Source organism: Euprymna scolopes, chromosome 27 (assembly GCF_053919585.1).
Source record: "Euprymna scolopes isolate OS-2025 chromosome 27, ASM5391958v1, whole genome shotgun sequence".
Lineage (NCBI taxonomy): Eukaryota > Metazoa > Mollusca > Cephalopoda > Sepiida > Sepiolidae > Euprymna > Euprymna scolopes.
The window spans coordinates 85,584,074-85,607,250 of record NC_136508.1 but is presented as its reverse complement, the minus strand read 5'-3'; the positions used below and the strand labels follow the sequence as shown (position 1 = coordinate 85,607,250).

General features: G+C 33.4%; 1 protein-coding gene across 1 annotated transcript in view; it reads right to left on the bottom strand.

The window, feature by feature from the left end:
• The window catches only part of LOC145248959 (PR domain zinc finger protein 10-like), a 102,940-nt gene that overhangs the window by 66,428 nt on the left and 13,335 nt on the right, over positions 1-23,177 (bottom strand). The window contains exon 2 of the mRNA XM_080110760.1: positions 907-1,452. Coding sequence (XP_079966886.1) covers positions 907-1,392 — 486 coding nt within the window. The 5' untranslated portion in view covers positions 1,393-1,452. The remainder of the gene's footprint in view (positions 1-906; positions 1,453-23,177) is intronic.

The following is a 23,177-nucleotide window of genomic DNA, read 5'->3' as shown; positions in this document are numbered from 1 at the left end:
CAAGATATACAAAAATGAAAAAAACATGAAAAAAAGGAACATATGTGTTTGTTAAAAATGTGTAAATTTTGTTAATGAAAAAAAAAGGAAAGAATAGAAAATAATTTATAAATATAAAATGTATTTAGTGCAAAAAAAGGACAAAATGACTCTTATTGTTGAACTGTAAAGACTTCTTTTGTATTTTAAAAAATAAATAAAAAACATGCTTGGATGCCAGAATTATTGTTAAAAAAATATATATGTCATTTTTTTGGTGTGATTAGGGAGGAGTGTTAGAGAGAGCAAGGTGAGCCTGGGACCACCAGGCTACAATAATGTCATAATCCCCGGGAAAAGCTGACCAACATTATGGAAGGGTGATCATAATGTCTGGGTCAGTCAGAATACTACCAGAGAAATGCGTCATAATGACATAATGACGTCAATGGCTTGGAAAAAACTCTGAAATTATGGAAAAGTTGGTCAGAACAAAACCAGCCTACTTTAAAGAATAAACAAAGGCTGGGCAAAAAAAAAGGTTATGAGGTCATTTGAAAATATAAAAGGACAAGCAACATAGTTGAAAAGAGAGAGACTTGTGGCAGACGAGAGATTTCTGCAAATCACCCTCCTCCACCTGACCCTCACTGTGTTCTGATGTGTTGATTGTCATTTGTATGTTGATGAATGAAAAATAAACAAGCCATATTTGTAATTATAAAAAGTGTCATTTGTATTCATTGAAAACGAAAATAATTTTTCGTTTGACACGGCTAAAAATTGATAACGCACCTGACATATAATTTTGATAAACACAAACTCATTTATATATATATATATATATATATATATATATATATATATATATAATAACAGTTGGTTAGGAAAAAAAAAACCCAAAACAAAACATTAATCTACACTCACCGGATGCAACGTTGTACTATCCACCGTTGGAGCAGCAATAAGTTGGGTCCCATCAGCAGTGCGTAAGGCAGAGTACGTAGCTATTGCTTCATTACCAGACACAACTTCTACCGGACGGAAGTCATCAGCAGATGAGATTCGCTCATAATTTGATTGGGCCGGCTGGTAAAGTTCTGCTTGAGGGATGTTAATATGATAGGTTGTAAACTGGGGGTGTCTAAAATCGACATACTGTGCTGAGAAAGTAGCCGAACCAGAAGCTGATGCCACAGGCTGTGATGTAGTTAAGATAGGTAGAGCCTGCTGCTGGGTAGTGGTCACTGTGAAGTTACCACTGCTGGACGGGGTAGCAGCCACAAATTGAGCTGGCTGGACTTGCTGCTGCTGCTGTTGTTGTGATGGTTGTACTTGGATCTGTTGTGGTTGTTGCCCTTGACTGACAGTAGCCCACACTGTCGCCGGATTTGAACTGCTATCACTCTCCATTGTAAGATCACCATCAATGTTTCCAACTGTGTTAGACAAGCTTCATAACTTAGCAAACATCTGAAAAATAAATTACTGGAATTAAATCTTATAATTCTCTAAAATAACATGAAAATTACTCAACAAAAATACATAAAATTTTCTGTATATGTAGAAGGAGGTGAGGAGGAGGGCGCCAAAATATCTTAGGAAAAAAATCATCTTCGATCCCTAATAAGTATCTTAAGAATATTAGTAAAGATTGGTGGTTTTACTGAAAAAACATTTTTTCTGGTTTGACTTGAACATTGAAAACAACATTGAATGTTTGTTTTATTAAAACCGTTTGATGTAATGTTATTACTACAAAAACAGCTATATCCAACAAAACATTTTTAAAAATTATTTCACATTTCAATAACAAAGTTTTTACCAACAGCTTTAATATTAGCATGTGAAAGTATTTGCATCTATACAAAAAATGAATGGAATGTACAATCAGAATGTGCAAAAGAATTTTATGAAAATGTTCATTATTTAAATTTAAAATATAATATATAGACAATAGTATGAAAAAAAAAGCATAAAAAGCTTTAAATTCTAAATCTATAATAACTAATAAAATAGGAAGAAAAAAATCAACTTTACTTTATTATATAGATACCTAACACAATTAAGTAATCGCTTATCTCCACTCACTTGAAGGATCTTAAATTTTCTGTGATGTATATTTTATTCACCTCCTCTGTGAATAGTTAGACACAAAGTCAGGTAAAGTTTTGTTGGATATTTGGGCCATGTGTGTGTGTTCAGAAATCATTTTTGACAAAAGCATGCACCTGTATTATCAAAGGTACCAAAAAGATATTTGAATAAAACTTATAAATCTGACAAGCACCTGAATGAAGAAGCAACAAACTTGAAATTGTTAGAAAGAATTAATGATAGTTTATATATTACTAGCATTTCAACCCGGCGTTGCCCGGGTGTTTGGAGGTGTATGTTGAGGAAAAAAAAAATGGTAGTAGGAAGGAAGGCAAGCTCAAACCCGTACCACGAAGGAGGAAAAGAACGGGGAAAAAACCTGAAGTCTTTGCTGTTACTAGCAATACACATGAAAAAATTGAAATAGCTTGAAATATTTCAATATTGGTATGCATAGAAAGAGCTGGATGAGCTAAGAAAGAATCTTTTTAAATTTTTAAAATCTTATTAAAATTAAGGAAGTTATGGCTATTTTTGTGCCTCACACGTTTGGATATTTTCCCCTCTTTAAGACCATATGCGTTTCGTCACATTTTTTACACTACTTTTTCAGTAAAAATGTCATATCTTTGTTAAAACACAAGACTAAAAAATGAAATTTACTGTATAAGTGTATTTTTGTACAAGGAATCAGAATATGCAACTGAAAATCTCCCAAAGTTTATGGTTTCCAAATAATCTGCAGTAAATGTGCATAAATATGCAGCAATTCCTTAAAAATGCCATGTATCCATAAACAGAAAAGAAGTTGGAGAACTCAAAGTTGAATTGTAATGTGCTTTATGTACAAAAAACTTAAATCTAAACATAAGACCATTTAAAAATGAATATATTGCAATATTTCTTTGGTATTATTGTAGATTAACACCTGTTTAACCCCACTCAACTCCTGACCACCTCTCCAAAATGTGATTCTACCTTTTTAGGAAATTATGTATAAAATGCCATGAAAAACTTTAATGAAAGATAAATTATTTTAGAATTGAATGTAAAATAATTTCCTAATATAGATCATTTTAGCATTTTAGGGCAGTTAACTGTTTTTTTTTCTATGGGAAAATATGCATGCTTTTTTTTTTAAGATGATTATGTGTAGTTTTAAGAGGGTTTCTATGCAATGAGAATATGGGGAGGGTTGCCATTCGGACTTTGAATTAATTGTAGGAGCTAAGGAAAATTATGTGTGAACATACTGAAAACTTGACAGAGACAAAGCTAACAAAAACAATATTAGAGGGGGGAGCGGTTAGTTTCACAAAAATTTAATGTAAAATAATTCACCATTTCCTGGCCATTCTAGCATTTTAGGACAGTTAACCAATTTATGTGTATTTTTCTTTAAGGAAGGATCTATTTTTTGTTTGTTTGTTTTAGATGCTTGTATGTGGCTTACAGAGGTATTTTGTTGGGGGGGGGGGCTTGCCACTCGAACTTAGTGTTATTGTTAGGGTTAAAGAGTGTTTTAGGAATACGAACCGTTACTTCATTTTTGTTTTGTTGTCCTAACTGCAAAATGCCGTTTCCATTTCAAATAAATATTTTACAGAAAGATATATATATATATATATATATATATATATATATATATATATATATATATATATGTGTGTGTGTGTGTGTGTGTATTCGACAGGTAAATAAGTCAGCAAATATTATATTTAGTTTTAATTTAATAAGAAACTGCGTTGTGAAATTTCAAAGAAAATTCCATAAATTTGTTGATTTCTATTTTCAAGGTTGAAGGTGCTAATTCCATAGGCCGTTTATACTACGCTGGAGCAGGTTGTAAAAATATCTTTCGCTTAATTAGTAGAAAAAAAAAAAACGAAATAAAAAGCTTCCTAATTGTAGTTTGATGTGTTTTCTTTTAAAATTTCAAGAATATTGATATAGATTTTGAAGGTTTGTATTACTATACACATAGATTCGAAAAAGTTGTCAAAAAAAACAAATATATAACAAATAAATGTTATCAAAAGCAAGTTACTTTTCTACCTAACTGGATAATTTTTTAGTGTTTTTATTTAATGTAACATGTTTATTCAGCTTGAAAACAGTGTTTACCGATGTTTTGGAAAATTTAAAATGGCGCCCGACTCTTGAAACGGTAAGTTTGGGGAAAAGAGTTAAAAATAAAAAAGTAGACAAAATACTGCTAGAAACTCGCTCAATATATGTTACCATGACATAGGCTGACATATATTCGATAAGACAGGGGCGTGTTCAAATTGAATGTTTCGGTTTAGAGCAAAATGGAACCAGGATACTTGACGTTTTCATTTTAAACTTTAAATGAAATTTACAGATCTTATAAAACCAACAATAGATTCTGTACAGTGCAATGTAGACTACAATGTATTGTGGACTAAGACACAGAAGGGAGGCATATGAAGCTTCCTTCTGATACACTGTGGAGAGGAGTACCAAAATAGTTTTCATGATCTGAAGAAATTTTTTTTCGCAAAGTGAGTGATCACTTTTCCATGTAAATTTAACTTAAAATGAGCACCCACTTCCTGGCCATCTGAGGAAGGGGCATTTATTTTCGTGTTTATTGGCTTAAAGGTTTTTTGACAAGGCAGTTTGGTACGCGAGTGCATATTTAACAGTTTTCGTTTATGCTCACGCGTAGCATAAACAAAGGCTACGTCTGTGAAATGGAAAATAGTCCCAGAGTTCAAGGGATATTACCATGTAAAAGAAATCAAACAAAAAACTTTTTAACCAAGAAACACATAGAAAAAAAATTTAAAAAAACATAGCATCCATTTTTTTTCTATCGAATTCATTTGCTGTTTTTATTGAAAACTATTTTCCCTCGGATTTTTGATATAATTTTCCATTAAGCATAATTTTTCCGTCCTTTTTGATGGCGAATGTAAACTTGTCAAAAAATGAAAAGGTTTTTATATATAGGAATAAACAAGAAAAAGCCTCATTATGTAACAAAAGTGGGTAAAATTGAAAGTGAAAAAATGTAATCGAGACATTGTTTTTAATGGGTGAGAGGAAGCATCCACTTTCTTTAATTAGAAAACAAGCTATTTGACAGAAAGGCAACAACAAAACTCAAAGATGGTGATAATAGCAAAAAAGACAAAATCTATGATTCCTGATAGTGGTGAATTTTTCTTCAGAATACCATTTTATCAGACACAAAAATTAAAATTAGTTGTTTCTTTGGATCAGATATATTAACATTGTTTCCATTGTATTTTTCTCTTGTAAGTTCTTGCTTTTTTTTTTTCATCAGTCACATGAATATATTTTTTTAATTAGCAATTGAAAAAATATAGTTTTTTTAATTAGCAATTGAAAAAATATAGTTTTTAATTAGCAATTGAAAAAATATATTGTTTTTAATTAGCAATTGAAAAATTATATTGTTTTTAATTAGCAATTGAAAAAAAATATTTTTTAATTAGCAATTAAAAATATTTTTTTAATTAGCAATTGAAAAAATATATTTTTTTTAATTAGCAATTGAAAAAAAATATTTTTTAATTAGCAATTAAAAATATTTTTTTTTAATTAGCAATTGAAAAAATAGGCGATATTGAATTTTCTTCTCACACTTCACAATTCAGAGCTGTAGGCTGTCGTCAATAAACTGCTTCTCATGCATCAAACAGTCATAATAAAAAGTCACATAAAGACTTTACCATATTTAGTAGTACCTCTTCTGTATTTTTTTTTTTTGTCTTTTTTCATTATTTTTCAACAGACTGGTCACTAATCTACCAGATTATCAGAAAAAAAAAAATACAAAAAAATATTCAATATTTAACAATTTTTAAGGGGTGCTCTGTTTTTAATACAACATTCTCGTAAATCGATCTCTCATTTTAGAAGCATAAACTTTTTTGGCTAAATGTTGTGAATTTAGTTATGTTTTTTATAGCTTTTTTGACATTTACAATTTCTTTTCTCATTTCTTTAATTATCAGCATTCTTTAAGTAAAGAACAGAAAATTTAATAACTGTATATAAAAATCACATCATGTAAATATTTATGGTTGTCTATTCAGTTTTGTCACCTGGTATTTACATTTTTTTTCATTTCTTGAAGTAAACAAACAGAAAATGTGATAACTGCAGTTTCAAATAAATTAACAGGAAAACTCTTTAGTATACTTACATGTATGCACAATTTCTAATACAATACATCGATCCTCCATATTGAAACCACTCAACAAGAATACAAACATGAATTATTTTTATTCAAAACTAATTTTCAAAATAAAATTTTTAAAAATATTTTTTTGTTGGGAAATAATACAAAAAATTGTTTCAATTGTTCCAAACACGTTTTTCCTCAAAACTTATTGGGAATTTTTAATTGTCATATTTTTCATGAACATGTTCTAAAAATGTTTCAAAATTATTCAGTGTTTTTTTTTGCTTTTCATGTCACATGCTTCTCTATACATGGCCTCATTGACATGAGACCATTTTATTTCTTCCACTGATTCCATTATGTATTTCAGTCTTCTTTTGATGCGAGACCAGTAGCTTTCAATGCTGTTGGTACAAACACCAGTAACAAGATGAACAAGATTTTGTGAATGGTTGTCTGTCCAGTGAGTATATCCTTGGTTTTTAAAATTGCTATAGCTCCTCCACTAGTCTGTATAAATAATTGAACCAGGAGCAATGCATTCCAGATTAACACGTTCCAGTGTTGTGGCTGAGCAGTCTGGTATTTGTTGCAAAGAAACCTACTTTTTCAGTTTGCTTGTAGAATCCTATGATCGATATTTGTCTGACGACTATCAATATGGTTATTTCTTTTAAATAGCAGACTTTCATCTATCTGTATGATATGTTCTGGGCCACATAGCATCTCTCTGTCTTTAACTATTTTAGTAATACATATTCTGACGCCTCCGTTCTGTCTCAAAAAACAAAGGATACCCCCTGTAAGGGCTGCTGCACATGTAATTATATGGAAAGGGTTGTGCAATTCCCAACCCCACCTCTCTTGAATCGACAATGCTTGAGTCCAGTAGCAAAGAGAAGTCCAGGATGACTGGAAATAATGCCGAGATAAACAGAGAGCCCCAAAATGGTCACCCATCTGGTACTGGCCAGGCTCATTGTTGTTTAACTTCAGTGATCTGACGGGAACCGGTGTGTCAAACGTGATTATGCCGTATGGTAATACATATATCTCTGCAATAATCGTACCATTGAATGTTTGACGTGTAATTCCATACAAATTTGTTGAACATGTCATACATTAAAAAACAAACATTAGTTGTAATAGTACAGATAAGCTTTGAATTTTCCAAAAAGGTTCAACTCTTTATAGAAAGAATTTTCTTTTTTACATTTACAGCATCTGCAGTAAAGTTAATCAATTTTTGCTTTCGAAAATTTCTGAATGGACATGGCATGCCCACAAGCACAACTTGTTCTGTGCAATTAATCTTTTGGATTGAGCATATTGTAAAGCTGTATCCTTAAAAAAAAAAAATTGAATAAATCAAATCTCGGGGTTTCTGAAGAAATAGCCATTCTAAGAACTTCAATTCTAACCTTTCCAACATACACATGAGGCAAATTTGAAGCCAAATTTGAAAACAGAATTTTTTGAAGGCCAAACTGTTAAAATAAAAAGGCTAAATTTGCGAAATTTGTATGAAAAAAGTTGAAGCTTCAAAATGGGAGGGGGGGGGGTTGATTTACTAGAACGTTGTATCAGAAAGGGAGCACCCCTTAAAAAATGTTAAACATTGAATTTTTTTTATAATCTGGTAGATTAGTGACCATTTGATAATAATCTGCTGAAAAAAAATGAAAAAAATACGAAAATAAAAAAAATTATAGAGTGGGTGGAGGGGGGGTTCCACTTTCATATGTGCACCATTTATTTCAAGGAAAATATAATTAAAATGGAATTTTACTTGGTTACTGAAAACAAATGATTCGAATAATAAAAAAATGATTTTTTTTAAATTTAAGTGTGCAATCATTTATATAGATTACACTTAAAACATTGTTTATGAACGTTTGGTACAAGTCAAACAGTCCACTGATAGTGGCCTATTGCCAGGAATTCAGAATAAGAGTATGTGAGCAAGAAAATTCAGTAGTGCCAAAATAAAAAAAAAAAAAACACAAGAAAACAATTAAAAAAAAAAAAATGAAAAGAATTACACAAAAAATTAGGTGAAATAGAAATGAGTGATGGCTGCCAATCGGAAATTGACAAAATTATCAAAAAAATAGTTCCCCATTAAATTTTTAGGTAGGATGATTTCTGGTGGGCGACAAAATTTTGTTTTCAACAATTTCTTTGAATTATTAACACATGAAATTAAATTTTTTTTTTACATTTAAATATAATTGGAAATTTATGAACATTATAGATTAACGTCAAATAACATAATGCAATATAATACTGTATAGTCATAGACAACAAAAAATTTTGAGTCTATCATTATACATGTAACTGGAAGAGTCATTTAAAATGTCTAAACATGCAAGAATTATGCAGTTAAACCAACAAATGACTCTTAAACTTCCCTTCCTCATCAACTCTTTCTTGGAGTCAATATATTTTTGATTCTCATAAAATCGGTTCTCTCTATCGCTCTAAATACTTTCTCGCACTTGAAGATATTCTCTATCTCTACAAATCAATTATCAGACCATGTATGGAGTACTGTTTTCATATTTAGACTGGTGAATTGGTGTTCCATTTGAAGGTCCTTGATAAATTGCAGAAACATATTTGTAATTTGTAAGTATCTTTCTTCACTGCGACCTCTCTCTTTCTCTCCCTCACAGATGTGATGTAGCTAGTCTCAGTCTTTTCTACAAATACTATTATGGCATGTGTTTCACACAATTGTCTGATCTATTCCCTGCTTCCTTTGTTCCAGCTCATTAATCTAGACACCTCATTGTAATCCTATCCCAGTAGCTTCTTTCCAAGAACTGCAAGATTATGGAAATCTCTTCCTGCTCACTGTTTTCCTTCCATCTTGGTCTTTTCATAAATAAAGTCAACAGGTATCTCCTGTCTTTGCAATAATCAGCTTTCGTTCTTGTTAGTTCCTTACATCTAGTGGCTTCATGCCTTGTTTCGAGTCATTTCCATATAAAAAAAAAAAATGGAGTTAAAAAATCAAATATACCATCTGTAAATATAAAAGCGAAAATGTATGTTTGTATGTGTGTTCGCTTTTTCTGTATGTCAACAAAAGGCTTTTTTCAGAGAAGCAGTTGGTCGGTTCACAACTTTTTATATCACATATAAATCGTAATATCTCACAGTTAACAACGAAGCTCGGCTGTCTGTTTAATTTGCTCGATTTCGGGAAGATAAATATTCAACATTTGTCGCTCGCCGCATGTGGGTTAGTCTTTTTCCTATAACATCTTGGGAAAATAAAAATCCCGCAGTCAAACTTGACCTCATTAACTCATTAAAACGGGCACCTGCCAAATCCAAGTAATTAAATAAATTCAAACGTGTTTCCGTTAGCATCTCGTGGTGGGGCAATCGTTAATGTCATACTTTTTTTTTTTTTTCACACATTAATTTACAACTTTGCCTCAACGGTTCGAGTTCGATCCTCATACTTACTTTTTTTTTTAAACCCCCCACCCCCAACCCCGGAGTTTCCACACACACCTATATATATATATATATATATATATATATATATATAAGCGAAAATGTGTGTATGTATGTTCGCTTTTTGTGTATGTCCAAGAAAGGCTTTTTTCCGAGAAGCGGTCGGTCGGCTCACAACTTCTTAAAACTTTTTATATCACATATAAATCATAATATCTATGAGTTAACAACGGAGGTCGCCTGTCTATTTAATTTGCTCGAATTTGAAAAGATAAATATTCAACATTTTTCGCTCGCCGCATGTGGATTAGGCTTTTTCGTATAATAAAAGCAAAACTAATTCTGGCAGTATTTTTCCGGTTGCGATCGCCGGAAATGTCTGAAAGCAATCAGATTTGATCAATGTGGAAATATTTTCCTTATATCAGACAATTGCTATTCAATTTGGACAATCCCCTTTTTATGGGAAGCTGGTCACCCCCCCCTCCCAACATCTTGGGAAAATAAAAAAAAAGTGTTCCCGCAGTAAATGAAATACTACCCCGCAGTCAAAGTTGACCTCATTAAGTCATTAAAATGTGCACCTGCCAATTCTAAATAGTTAAATAAATTCAAACGTATTTCCGTTAGTATTTTGCGGTGGCCCAATGGTTAACGTCGCACATTTGTTTTTCACACTTTAATTTCCAACTTTGCCTCAAGGGTTCTGGTTCGATCCTCATACTTACCTACCAAAATTATTTTACCCCCCCCACCGAGTTTTGATTTACTCAAAACCACACACACCTCCAAACACCTGGGCAACGCCGGGTACCTCTAGTCTATATATATATAAAAGCGAAAATGTGTGTATGTATGTATGTTCGCTTTTTGTGTATGTCTGTAAAAGGCTTTTTTCGTTGGACTTTTCGGTCGGCTCGCTTCTTAAAACTTTTTATATCACGTCTAAATGATAATATCTAAGAGTTAACAACGATGGTCGCCTGTCTATTTAACTTGCTTGACTTTGAAAAGATAAATATTCAACATTTTTCAATCGTCGCAATGTGCATTAAGCTTTTTCCTATAATAAAAGCAAAACTAATTCTGGCGGCATTTTTCCAGAAACGTCTGAAAGCAATCAGCTTTGATCAATGTGGAGTTTCTCCTTATATCAAACAATTACTATTCAATTTGGACAATCCCTTTTTTATAGGGAGCTGATTTTCCCCATAACATCTTGGGGAAACAAAAAAAATAAAATCCTACCCCGCAGTAAATAAAATAGTGTCTCGCAGTCAAAGTTGACCTCATTAAAAACAGACACCTGCCAACTTTTAATATTTAAATAAATTCAAACATGCTTCCGTTAATATTTCATGGTGGCCCAGTGGTTAACGTTGCAGTTTTTTCACACTTTAATTTTTAATTTCGACTCAAGGATTCGGGTTCGATCCTCTGTGCGAAGGGACGTTGTGTCTAGATTTATTTTGATCGACTTTTATAAAATTTGCGCTATTCCGTTCTGTCACATGTTTGTTCGGCTTTTTAGTATAAGTGCAAGTGCAACTGATGAAGCAAAAGCAATTCCTCGGCTTCCCCACCGTCAGACAATTGCTATTCATTTGGACACTCCCCTTTTTATGGGGAGCTGGTTTTCCCCCAACACCTTAGGGAAACTAAACAAAACCAAAAAAACTGCCTCGCAGCCAAAGTTAAGTGCGGGATTTCATTCCCCTATGGCGTGATGTTTGACCTCATTAAATTTACGTACCTGTCAAACTTTTTAATCGTTTAATTTCAACCATTATCACATTTCTGCCTTCTTATTGTCATGGTAAGTTGTCAGTTTTTATTTCGCTCAAGGATTTGGGTTCAAACCTACCTGCCTACTAAAATTTTTTTTTTTTTTCTTTTACAGCTACAAACACCCGGGCAACCCAGCTAGTCTATAATCTAAATCTCACTTGTCTGTTTAAATGTATGTTTGTATGTCTGCCTAAAACATTCGACAGAGGCGACAGATTTTCACAAGATTGGCATCGTTTGGAATATCGACCCTTTGGATGACAAATATAAAACAAATTGGCTAAAAACATTAATCTCTTCAATCTAAACTGGGCACTTTTCTAGAAAGAGCAGTCACTTTTTTGCCAAAATTTTTTAAAGTTATCTCTTCTTTTCAATTGACTAGCCTTAATTTAAACATTCACCACTTCCGGTTTGGCGATGGACGCAACAGCAAAGATGTCACATTTTTTTATGTTCTTTTCCTCCTTTGCGGTACGGGTTCGAGCCTGCCTGCCTACTACCACATTTTTTTTTTTTTTTTGCTCAATACACACCTCCAAACACCCAAGCAATGCCGGCACCCAGGCTAGTCTATAATATAAATCTCACCTGTCTGTTTAAATGTATGTATATTTGTATGTCTGCCTAAAACTTTCCAGAGGCAATGAATTTTCATTAGATCTGTATTGTTTTGAAGCTCGACCCTTCATATGAAAAATATAAAAAAATTGGCCAAAAACATTAATTCCTTCACTCACAACTGGCCACTTTTCTACAGTGAAGGGTCACTTTTTTCGCCGATATTTTCAAAAGTTATCCCCTCTTTTCAATTGACTAACCTTAATTTAAAACTACATCACTTCCGATTTGGCGATGGGTGCAACAGCAAACATATCACATTCTTTTTCTCCTTCACGGTACGCCTGTGTATCTGCCTGCCTACAACCACGTTTTTTTTTTTTATTCTGCGCTCCACACACACCTCCAAACACACGGCCAACGAGGCTAGTCTATACGTTAAATTTGAACACTTTAGACTTCCGGTTGCATTATGGAGTAGCGGTAAGACGTCAGATTTTTTTTCACTTTCTTTTCCGCCTTCACATCACAGGTTAGAACCTGTCTCAACTGGGCAGTTTTATACAAGGGGGCTCGGTTTTAGCTTCGTCATTTTTTGCAGATCATCTCTTCTTTCCAATTGACTTTGCTTAATTTTGACGTTCTCAACTTCCAGTCGGACCATGGACACAACGGCAAAGACATCAGGTCTTTTTTTTTTCCTCATTCACGTTATAGGTTTGAGCTTGCCTGCCTACTACCACTTTTTTTTTTTTTTTAAATTATTTGACACACCCAGGCATTGCCGGATTGTTTTTTCTATTTTCTTTTTTTGATGTAATTTTTTTCCGTTCGCTTCTTCTTTCTCCCCTCAATATCCTTACTACACCATCTCTACACACCCAGGCAACACCACTAGTTATTAATAAAAGTTACTTTTGTACCTACCTTGTTAATTTTTTGTGTTTTAAATGCTTTCTTTTCATCGCAAATATTCACGTTTAAAAGGTGTTAGCCAACAAAGATGGCTGCACCATTTTATTGGTTTTGGCGACTATCTTTGTTGGTTAACATCTCATAAAAATACGGGAAAAGTATTGCTACATCTAAAACAAGTAGATACCACCTAGAAGGTAATGGACAAGTTGAAAAACTTAATGGCACTTTATGGAAGGTCATTCAAATAACTTTACATTCTAGCAACATGAAACTGCCCTGTTGGGAAGACATGCTACCTGATGCGTTCCATTCAATTAGGTCATTACTCTGCACTGCCACTAACGTGACTCCTACGTACAGCCATAAATTCATCTCCAGGACTTTAATTCCTTTTGGGGCAAAACTGGGGCCTATATGTGTCAGAAATCACACTAAAACTAGTAAGCTCGATGCTCTTGTAACTCCACCTACTCTGTTGAACATCAACCTTTGATATGCTCATGTGCGTCTACCTTCCAGTGCTGAAACTACTGTCAATCTGCTGGACCTAACTCCTTGAATGAAGAAGAACAATAGAAACTACTCTGTAAGCCCCAAGACCTCTAAAGAACTACCCACTGAGGAAGGAGTGGCCGATGAGGTGTAAAAGAAGCCTTTGTTCACCTTTGAAGATATCAACACCACACAAGAATTAAATACTAAGGACTTAAATTCCCCCGAATCGGTACGAAGATCATCCAGAGTACGAAAAATCCCTAGTAAATATAAGGATTTCATAACTTGATAATGGACAGACAACCCTCAATTATCTTCTTTATAACCCCTTTTCATAATAATTCTTGAAGGGGAAAATGTTATGGTTTTAAATTATTCTCATTTCCCCCCTGCCCTTCTAGTATTATCACTTCCAGTGACCCCTAGTGGTAATAAAATTCCGCAGATTACAGTGATACCATAAATAGATTTACAGAACTTTGGCGGAGAGATGTGATTCTGCCATTACAACTCTCGTTAAGAACACATGTATTCTTTTAGTTAATAAAACCTATATTAACGGTATACCAGACTATCCTCCTTTTTGAAATACTCTTCCACTCAAAAGTCAAGTCACGTAAATTATTTAGAGTGAAATAGGTTCTGGCATTAGTTCCAAGAAACTTACTTTAGTTATATTTTTTTACTTAAAAATCATGTTATAGTAAAAGAAAATAATATTAAATAAAAAATAAAAACTGAATATCTTTTCCTCACAAATAGTATTAAGTAGAATTTATTTCTAGTTTTAGAGGAGGCACAAAAACTATGATCACTGTTTGACTGACTGTGAGAGATCTTTTTTCAACATGGTCGCGTCTTGTTTAAAGGGTTACTATTCAGATATGCCAACGGCCAAAAACTCTATGTTAACTATGATATGATCACCCTTAATGCAAAATGCAACTTAAATAAAAAGGATTAATGAGTTTGTGAGGAGGACAGTGAGACGACACTTTGAGGATTGTTAATTGTTGAAATTGCACAAAATTTGATTTAATAAAACTGCTCATGAAGAATTTGTGAACACTGAACATGAAAATAACAATGGTGTAGTAAGATGTAAAGCAGCCCTATGGTATTGTGTTCCGCAGACAAGTTCTTGGAAAGAAATTTTGTTTATGGAAGTTTTGATTGGTTTTACGCAGACAAAGGAAGAAAGGAAAATTATTTACAGTGGTTGTAGCTAAACGAGCTGTTGTTGTGAATGTTTTGCAGAGGGAAGCCATAAATTAGAGTTCAGTCAAGCAGTTACGCTAAAAATAATGATAAAGTAAAGAAAGACTAGCATGCTGTCTTTTGTGAGGAAGAGAAGAGGACATCCCCCTCATTAGATTTTGAAGATTTTGTACTCTGTCAAGGCAGAAAATGGTGCTCTAAGCGGCACCTCTCTAACTATGACAACAGTACTCTATCTTAAGACATACTGGATTCTTATACAGGTAGATTGTGTCTGGAGTGAGATACTTTATAGAGTGGTAGAATGATACATTTTTTTTTTTTCAATCACCTTAGCAACAGATTTGTTTTCCATTTTAAGTATGGATTAAAGGTCAGTTGCAGATGTTTATTAAAGCATGAGCTTTCTCATGGAGAGAGTCATTTATTTCAATTGAGGCCAAGTGAAAATCCAAGCATGATAATGAAAACAGAGAAACTTGGTTTTAGACATTAAAAGTAATCAGCCACCTTTTTCCACATTGCACTACATGCTCCAGGTCGGAAGAGAGATAAACATCTGAAGTATTGCCATGGTTGTGTCATCTGCATAAATGTCAATGAATGATCTTTGAATGTGATTTGTGTCCAGAATAGACTCTTGAGGCATGCCAGTGTTGATACTATGTGCTTCAGACATTCTGCCTATCAACGACTGCCATTTATAAACCTATTAGAGAGAAAGTATTTGATGATTTAGAAGACATTTTCAGATATTCCATAATAAGCAAGCTTATGAAGTTTATGAACCATTGTGCCAAATCCTATAAAGGCCTTTTATATGTCAAGAGCTATGGCTCTAGAAACAAAGTCTGATTGATTCACTAATTCTGTGTAATATTACAGTCAGTACATCAGCTGTTGATCCTGCAGAACGAAATCCATATTGCTTGTCACTGAGTAGATTGGTTTTGCTGAGGTTGTTGACAACTTCTGGATTTATCAGAAAAGCGTCACTGACAACTACATTTTACTTAGTAATTTAACCTTAGTGCTGGCAATATCAAAATACAATTGCAAATTACTTATAACTTGTGCCAAGTCATAGTTGATGAAACAAGAGCATGCTACCCCCATAGATTAAATAAAAGTAGATTCCTACAAGTTCAACAAAAGACATCTGAAGAACATTGGAAATTCCATCGTTCAAAACGTTGTTCGAATAACACTCAAGATGAAAACAATAGTCTGAATAATCCAATACAAAATATTAATCCTTATCTCAAAAACTCAAAAAAAACTTTTGAATAAAATTGATTGTAAGTCCAAAAATAAAGTCATAGTTCATTTTTAAGATCCATTTTACTTAATTTCCCCACAAAAATTAAAATCTATTCAATCATAATGCAACAGTAACCATGTCAACCAAATGTCATCTTCAAAATAGTCTTTTAAAATATAGTAATGTTTTTGTTTATTAAAGTATATATAGTACAGATATTTTTGTCAAAAAATACAAAATAATAAGTTTTATACAATGATGTTCTTTGAAATAGTGCTGCTGAATAGTCTTTAAAATCCTTAAAATAAATAAACAGATTTATTGTTAAAATGCGAGTGCAAATAAAAATTTAAAAAAAAAAAAAACATGAGACAAATTTTCTTTTGAACTTATGCAAATTAGAACATTTGAACTTATGCAAATTAGAAATTAAAATATTCCAATTCTTTGTCAATCAAAACAAAATAAAAAAAAATGCCTGATTTCACAAAGAGGCAGTCAAATACTCTACTATGTCCTTCCCAATTCATTCTTAATGCAGCTAGTCTCCTCATATGCAAATTAATGGCTTTATATTTTTAATCATAAAAAAAATATCAAGTTTTCTAAGGTTGCAGGTATAGAAAAGTAAAGGGTTTGTAAGAATGCATGTATAAAATAAAATTCTTTCTCAAGAAATTAATTTCACGATAGCTGCAGTTTCTTCAGTTAGATTGGCAAAGGTACTGTGACAATGTTACCCACTCGGAAGTTGCTTTGAGTTATCCAAAAACATGATGGCTTGAATCCGCAGGTGTTGCTGAATATCGAAACAGATACATTCAGATTTTGATACTAGTTGCCAATGTTTGCCAACATCATTGCTACCAAATTCCATGCGGATTTTTGAATGGTTATTTTACCAAACACTCACATTCCATACCTTTTGTCCAGATTTAGTAAAACTAGAATACATTGGAGGTGGGAGATTGTTAAGTTGCACATTAGAACCATTTTGCAGATTAGTGCAACCTAAAATGCTTGGGTCAACAATAATGAACCTAGATTAACTGCTTTGTGAAAAATACACAACTTTCCATAGTCTAAGCAAACCATGAATTGAGCCTTAACATTTATAAACTTCACAGAGTAAATTGCAATTGTAGCAGAGGAAATTTAATTATTTTAAACCTGGTACGCATTATCATCGAACCTTATCAAATTCATGGGAGGCAGCTCAAGCCACACTGGCCAATAACTGAAAATACATAGAAGTAAAAAAAATTTATTGTTTTTTCTTTTCTCTCTCGATTTATTTGATGTAAACATGACTCATGTGAATACATATATATATATATATATATATATATATATATATACTCAGTTTAAATTAGTTTGAATAATAGTCATACCCACAATATTTGAATTTACACCTTTTACTGTAATCAGCTCAATTTTCAGTAAGGCAAACTGCTATAATAATAATTGATGTTTAAAAAAAAAAAAAAATTAAAAACACCAGTTTTAACCATAGACAAGTTTCTAAACTTATTATTTCAATTATGTTTGCTTTCATTTCCTTTCAGTTATTTCTGAAGACAAGATAAAAATGTAAAAAACTTAAAAATCCCTAAGTCAGATTGTCAACTGCTTTCAAAACTGGGCAAATCTCTTTTAAGGCTGGTTATAAAAAATGTATTTGAGCTAATCCAGCAGGGCTCAATACGATTATATAGATAAAATTTGGGGGTTAACAAGGATTAAAGGTCAAAGAAATTTGCTCAAAGCAGTTCACTAGTAAATTTAACTTACAAACAGATTGGATCCTGCTGGATTAGCTGAAATACATTTTTATAACCAGTCTAAAGAAAAGATTTGCCCAGTGTTGAAACCAATCAACAATTTAACTTTAGAATTATGAATTTTTTTACATTGTCATGCTGTCTTCTAACATAACTGGAATATTAAGATTTTTGAAACATTTGCATAAATGAAATAATAAAATAACATGTTTTGGAACTTGCTTTTGGTTAAAATTGTTTTTTTCTGAAACAGCATATATATACTTATATGTAAAAGAGACTTTGTATTTGTGAGTTCATTCACTATCAACTCCAAAATAGCTAGGCCGATTTTTATGAATTTTGACACATGCACTTTATGTGTCTAGGAGTGTTCTTAGATAGCTTTTGCATCGGAATACCTCTCAAATCGATAATAAAAAAAAAAATCCGATTAAAAAAGGAACAAACCTATTTTGACCAAAACATCACAAGTGCTTTCTAGAAGCTTTATCACAGCACCACAAGATCAAGGCCAACCGAACACAATTATTCCTGTATTTCATTTGCATACTTTCTTCATTAATCTGATGAAAACCACTATATAGACATACATATAAAGTTTTTGAGAAATATGTAAAAAGAGTCACAAAAAGGGTTGTTTTTAGCCTTAAAAGTTCCCGGGGGATGCAAAGCAGAATTTTTCCAGGGTCAATGATACTGAATTTATATGAAAAACAATTGCCTTCATATTTTCACCAAGTTTCTGAAAAATCTAATGGATGGGGCAAAAGTTATGAGGTAAAGTGTCATTTTTTTTTTGTAATTTTGTGGCATTTGTGACCGCTTTTAACCTCCTAGGAATGCCGAATCCCAGTGAAAATGGACAAACGGTGCAGTTTCAGGCCTTAACATATGTGTATTTGAGTTGACCACTGTGAAAAACCACTAGTCAGACCTATCAAGTTTTTGTTAAGAAATATGAAAAAAGAGCCACAAAAAGGGGCATTTTTAGCACTAAAAGTTCCCGGTGACACAAACCAGAATTTTGCCAGGGTCACTCATACTGGATTTATATTAAAACCAATGGGCTCCACATTTTGTCCAAGTTTCAGAAAAATCTAATAGATGGAGCAAAAGTTATGGGGCAAAATGTGTCATTTTTAGGTATTTTTTATCTCTTTTGAACCCTTGAGGACGCAACGGGAATTTTTGCAAAAAAAAAAATGTTTTTACAGTGCACATCTATTTAATGAAATACAATTTGTGGCAAAATTTCAGGAAAAAACTGATGGATGTTTATCTGGCAATCGTCCAGACTAATGGATGCACGGATGGCACCGAAAATATAGGTCCCACTCCGATAAATCGGGGGGACAAAAAAAAACAAAAAAACAAAAGAAACGGGAGGTGTAAAGTATAAAACAAAAAAATTTATTCATATTACATATATATATATATATATATATATATATATATATATATATATATATATATATATATATAGATAGATAGATATAGATAGATAGAGAGAGAGAGAGAGATATCATAAATAAAGTAGGTAAGTGTTGGAAATAAGGATCTTTGGTACTTGTGCATTTTAATATCAGAATTTAAATTTAGAAAGCCATTCTTAACATGAGAGAGGGATTTGTTAACTATTCTCTTGCTGTGGTCAGAATTCTCCTAAATTTAAAAAAAAAAAAAAAGTTTAAATGCACAAATGTTTTAACAAGCTTCATATTATAAATTAAACATGATTTCTATTTCAGTCACATCAATTATTTCAAGTAAAATGGGTTTCGGAATTATTCTCAAACAGCATTATTTTTTTATTTTTTTTACTTAATCCATATTTTAGTCAAAAACAATTGAATTAAATTCATTAAGCTATAGAGAATCAATTGTATACATCAACGTTGAAATGAAAACTTGCCATAAAAAATTACAAGAATATATTTTTAGATGTCTTTTAAAGACATGGGAAGTGAAATTTCATTAAAAATATTTTTTGAATGTTTACATTTTTATAAAGTTTATTTAAAAAATTGTGTAAGAAGTAATATGCCTATGTGATAACTGGGAATTGTTGAATTTACCGAGAATGGGTCACAGGAGGATAAGTAAAAAAACTCTTTTAACTATGGCCAACGCTGGACTATTTTTCTGTTATCTGAAGCCGGGTATTTCGGTTTGAAGCATCATGTAGACACTGTAGTTTCGCTGAACGGGAAGTTGGGTGTATAAAATATGCTGTATTCGGTCTCTCCTAAGTCGTTTTCAGTTTTTAGACAGAAAACGTGTGTGTTAAATCGGTTTACATTACTAGATTGTTAATTTTACAAAGAAAGATTGTTTGCGTCACCGCAATTTTGTTGCAAGCCTTAAATGTCTTTTCTCCCACTCTCCTTACTCATCAGCAAGATAATTCTGACACATTGCAACGAAAATGTACTCACTCTGGAATTAACCCAAAAGTGGAGGATTCTCTTTCACTTAAAGACCTCAATCCAAAGCATACCATCAAAGGAATATCCAGGCTATCCTAGAAAAGGAAGAGAAGGGTTCTGCAAAAGCTTTCTTTATTCCAGTAATAAATAGAAATTAGAAGAACTTGAGCGGACATACATGAGTGAGGTCCCCCCATTGCCAAATAGGCACCAGCTACAATGTTGAACACAGTGCGTTGCAGGGACCAGTCATTAAACAAAAAATGCGTGTGTGCACGGTCCCATTTTACTTACGTTTTTTATCTAAGGTTGAGTCAAACATCTTTCCACTTTAGGTATGAAGTACGGCAATGTTCAAGTCTTCCGCAGCAAGATCCCAGCAGCTGCCCCATAGATGTCAACCCCATTCTAAGTTGCAAGAAACCGGTTACTAAAGACAATAGCAAACCACTTCAAATCAAGTCTATTGCTCATTTTCAGTAGAACCTTTCAAAATAAAGTTGAAGGGACCGCACTTTAATGAGAAAGACTTTGAAACCAATAAATGGAACTTCGACTTTTTAACTAAATTTGAAAATCATGCAACATCAATGACATCAGACAGAGAAAAGTCATATTGATGTTCCTTCAGCTTATAGATCATCTTTCCTCCCTCTCAAGATAGTTGCCCAATGGCCCTGAAGTATTTGAAGGACCAATATTTTGACAAGAAGGAAATTAGAGATGAAATTATTCAAGAAATATTAGATTTTCAGTTAGACAATCCCCAAATCCTACAGGGATAAAAGAATTTCCTTATAAAAACACAGGAAGTTATATTGGAATTCAAGGTTTCATATAATTGTGACTTATATGTGACTAAGTCAGCGAGTGCATAATCATATCACAAATGTTGTTAGCAAAATTCCTTTCAGAAATAAAGGGAGACTAGATTTATATTTCTGTAACTACCCAACATTATCAACGCTGTCAAAGGAAATCCCAAAATTGTTGAAATGAATTCTGGTTGGGAGAAAACCAACCAAGATATTGACTGCCAAACTTAGGCTCCAACCAAAGCTTAAACCAGAGTCTATGGAGTGAATCCTCATCTCTTAAAACCTTCAACACAGAGTTAATATCGGAGGTAAAGAAATGATTTTTGCTTAAAAAAGAAAAAGAAAAAAAGCGGGACATTTGTCTGATAACTGTGACAACAATATTTCCTATGAAGTTAGAATGATAAGGTGTAGAGAACTGCACCTCTGCTTTCGGGCGTCTTAAAAAGTCTCATATAAGGAATACATGCTCATTGAAGATATCAAGAAAAATTTGTTGTCATAGTTGCAACTCCAAAGGACACATAATCTAAGTCCAACTGTCGCAAGTAGTATGTAGATTGATACCTGTTTGCATATGAAAAATGATGATTATGCTTTCTTGTCTACCATGATTGGAATAATAGGGGAAAGAGACGATGAGAAAGTACTTGTTGACACTGGTAATCAAATGATTTATTTGGATACTTTAAAATATTTATTTGCACAAAACATAAAAAAATACATAATGAAAAAATTAGACATGAGGCTATTCAAAAGTATGGGGATAATGGGTCTCATTGGTCATCCTTGGTCTCAAATACTTAAAATTTTCTATCCTACTTTTAACTAGAAATATCTGTCACTACAATACCACATTCACTCCAGGAGCTGTCCTACTTAAGATAAACCCAAATGTTAAAAAAGTTTTATTTAATTATTTACAGTAATAACATTTCATCGGCGAGGGAATAAATGACAAACAATAAAAATTGGTTAGTAAAGTCCTCCCAACCTTTTCTAAATAATAGACCACCCACTAGTGCACATGAGGGATAAAGGCCATAAATGAAAAGAAAGTGGAGAGTGGGAATCTTGGAGGGTTTCTATTACCAGGGAGGGGGGGGGAGCTCATTCACTCTACTAGCTTTGAGTCTAGAAGCTTAAAAACTTACCTAAAGAGCTGGAGTCTGACAGGATCTTGAACCATGTGTGCCATGCTTAGGCAGGGAACATGTACTCGTACTTGACTCCTCTTCACACACACAAGCTTGCCACTCTTATCCAGCGTCTTTCAAACTCTGAAAAATGTAATCTTTTTCTATCACATCTGATCTTGACTTTCAATTGGTGCTTGAAGAATGCAATCAAAAAGAAAAAGATTTCAATTCCTTGTTCCAGTTCCAAGCACAATGTCCATGCCACCATCCATGCTATAGCCAAGATTGTGAGAAACACCATCTGTCTTTCTCTGTCCCATGGCGCACCGACGTTGTTAATAATGTAAGAAACGTTTAGCGGGTGAGGATGCTCAAGATCAGTATAAGCCGTCATCTCGCTGACATCCTACCAGTACCGTCAGAGTTTGGGGCATTAAAGAAAGCGTGCTCAGTCGTTTCATCTTCAAATGAAACGCAGCAGAGATAATTGGGTGTCCTCACTATTCTGGCACTCTGTTCCATGGCATCAAGGAGCAATGCATTCTGGGCAAGTCACCAAGTCAGCGAGAACTCAAAGTTGTTTAGATGACTTGCACCTGGTACCCAACTCCATTTGGAGCGGATCTTCTTTGACCATCTCAGACGCCCACAAAGCGGGTCATCAGCAGCCCCACTGACTAGTTCCCTGTGTAGTTCCTTTTTCAGCGTGGCTCAGCAATCTCTGAGGAACTGAGTGTTGCCTTTTGGCCTATGTCTACCCTCAACCAAGTGGTCAGAGATGAGGTCGGGAAAGGCACCACTGACTGCAGGGTTCCATGCAGTTTCCTGTCAAGGTTTGACTCAAGAATATGAGTCTCTTGTCACCTCGGTGGCATACTAAGTCGGGTATTCTCAAGCCTCCCTCACATGAATGTTGAATACAGATTTGTCTGTGAACACAATGCCTCTTCCTGTCCTATAGAAGCGAGGACAGGAGCCTATCGAGAGCCTTAAGGTTTTTCACAGACAGGGGAAGTACAGACAACCGGTAGAGAATGAGAGGAAAGAT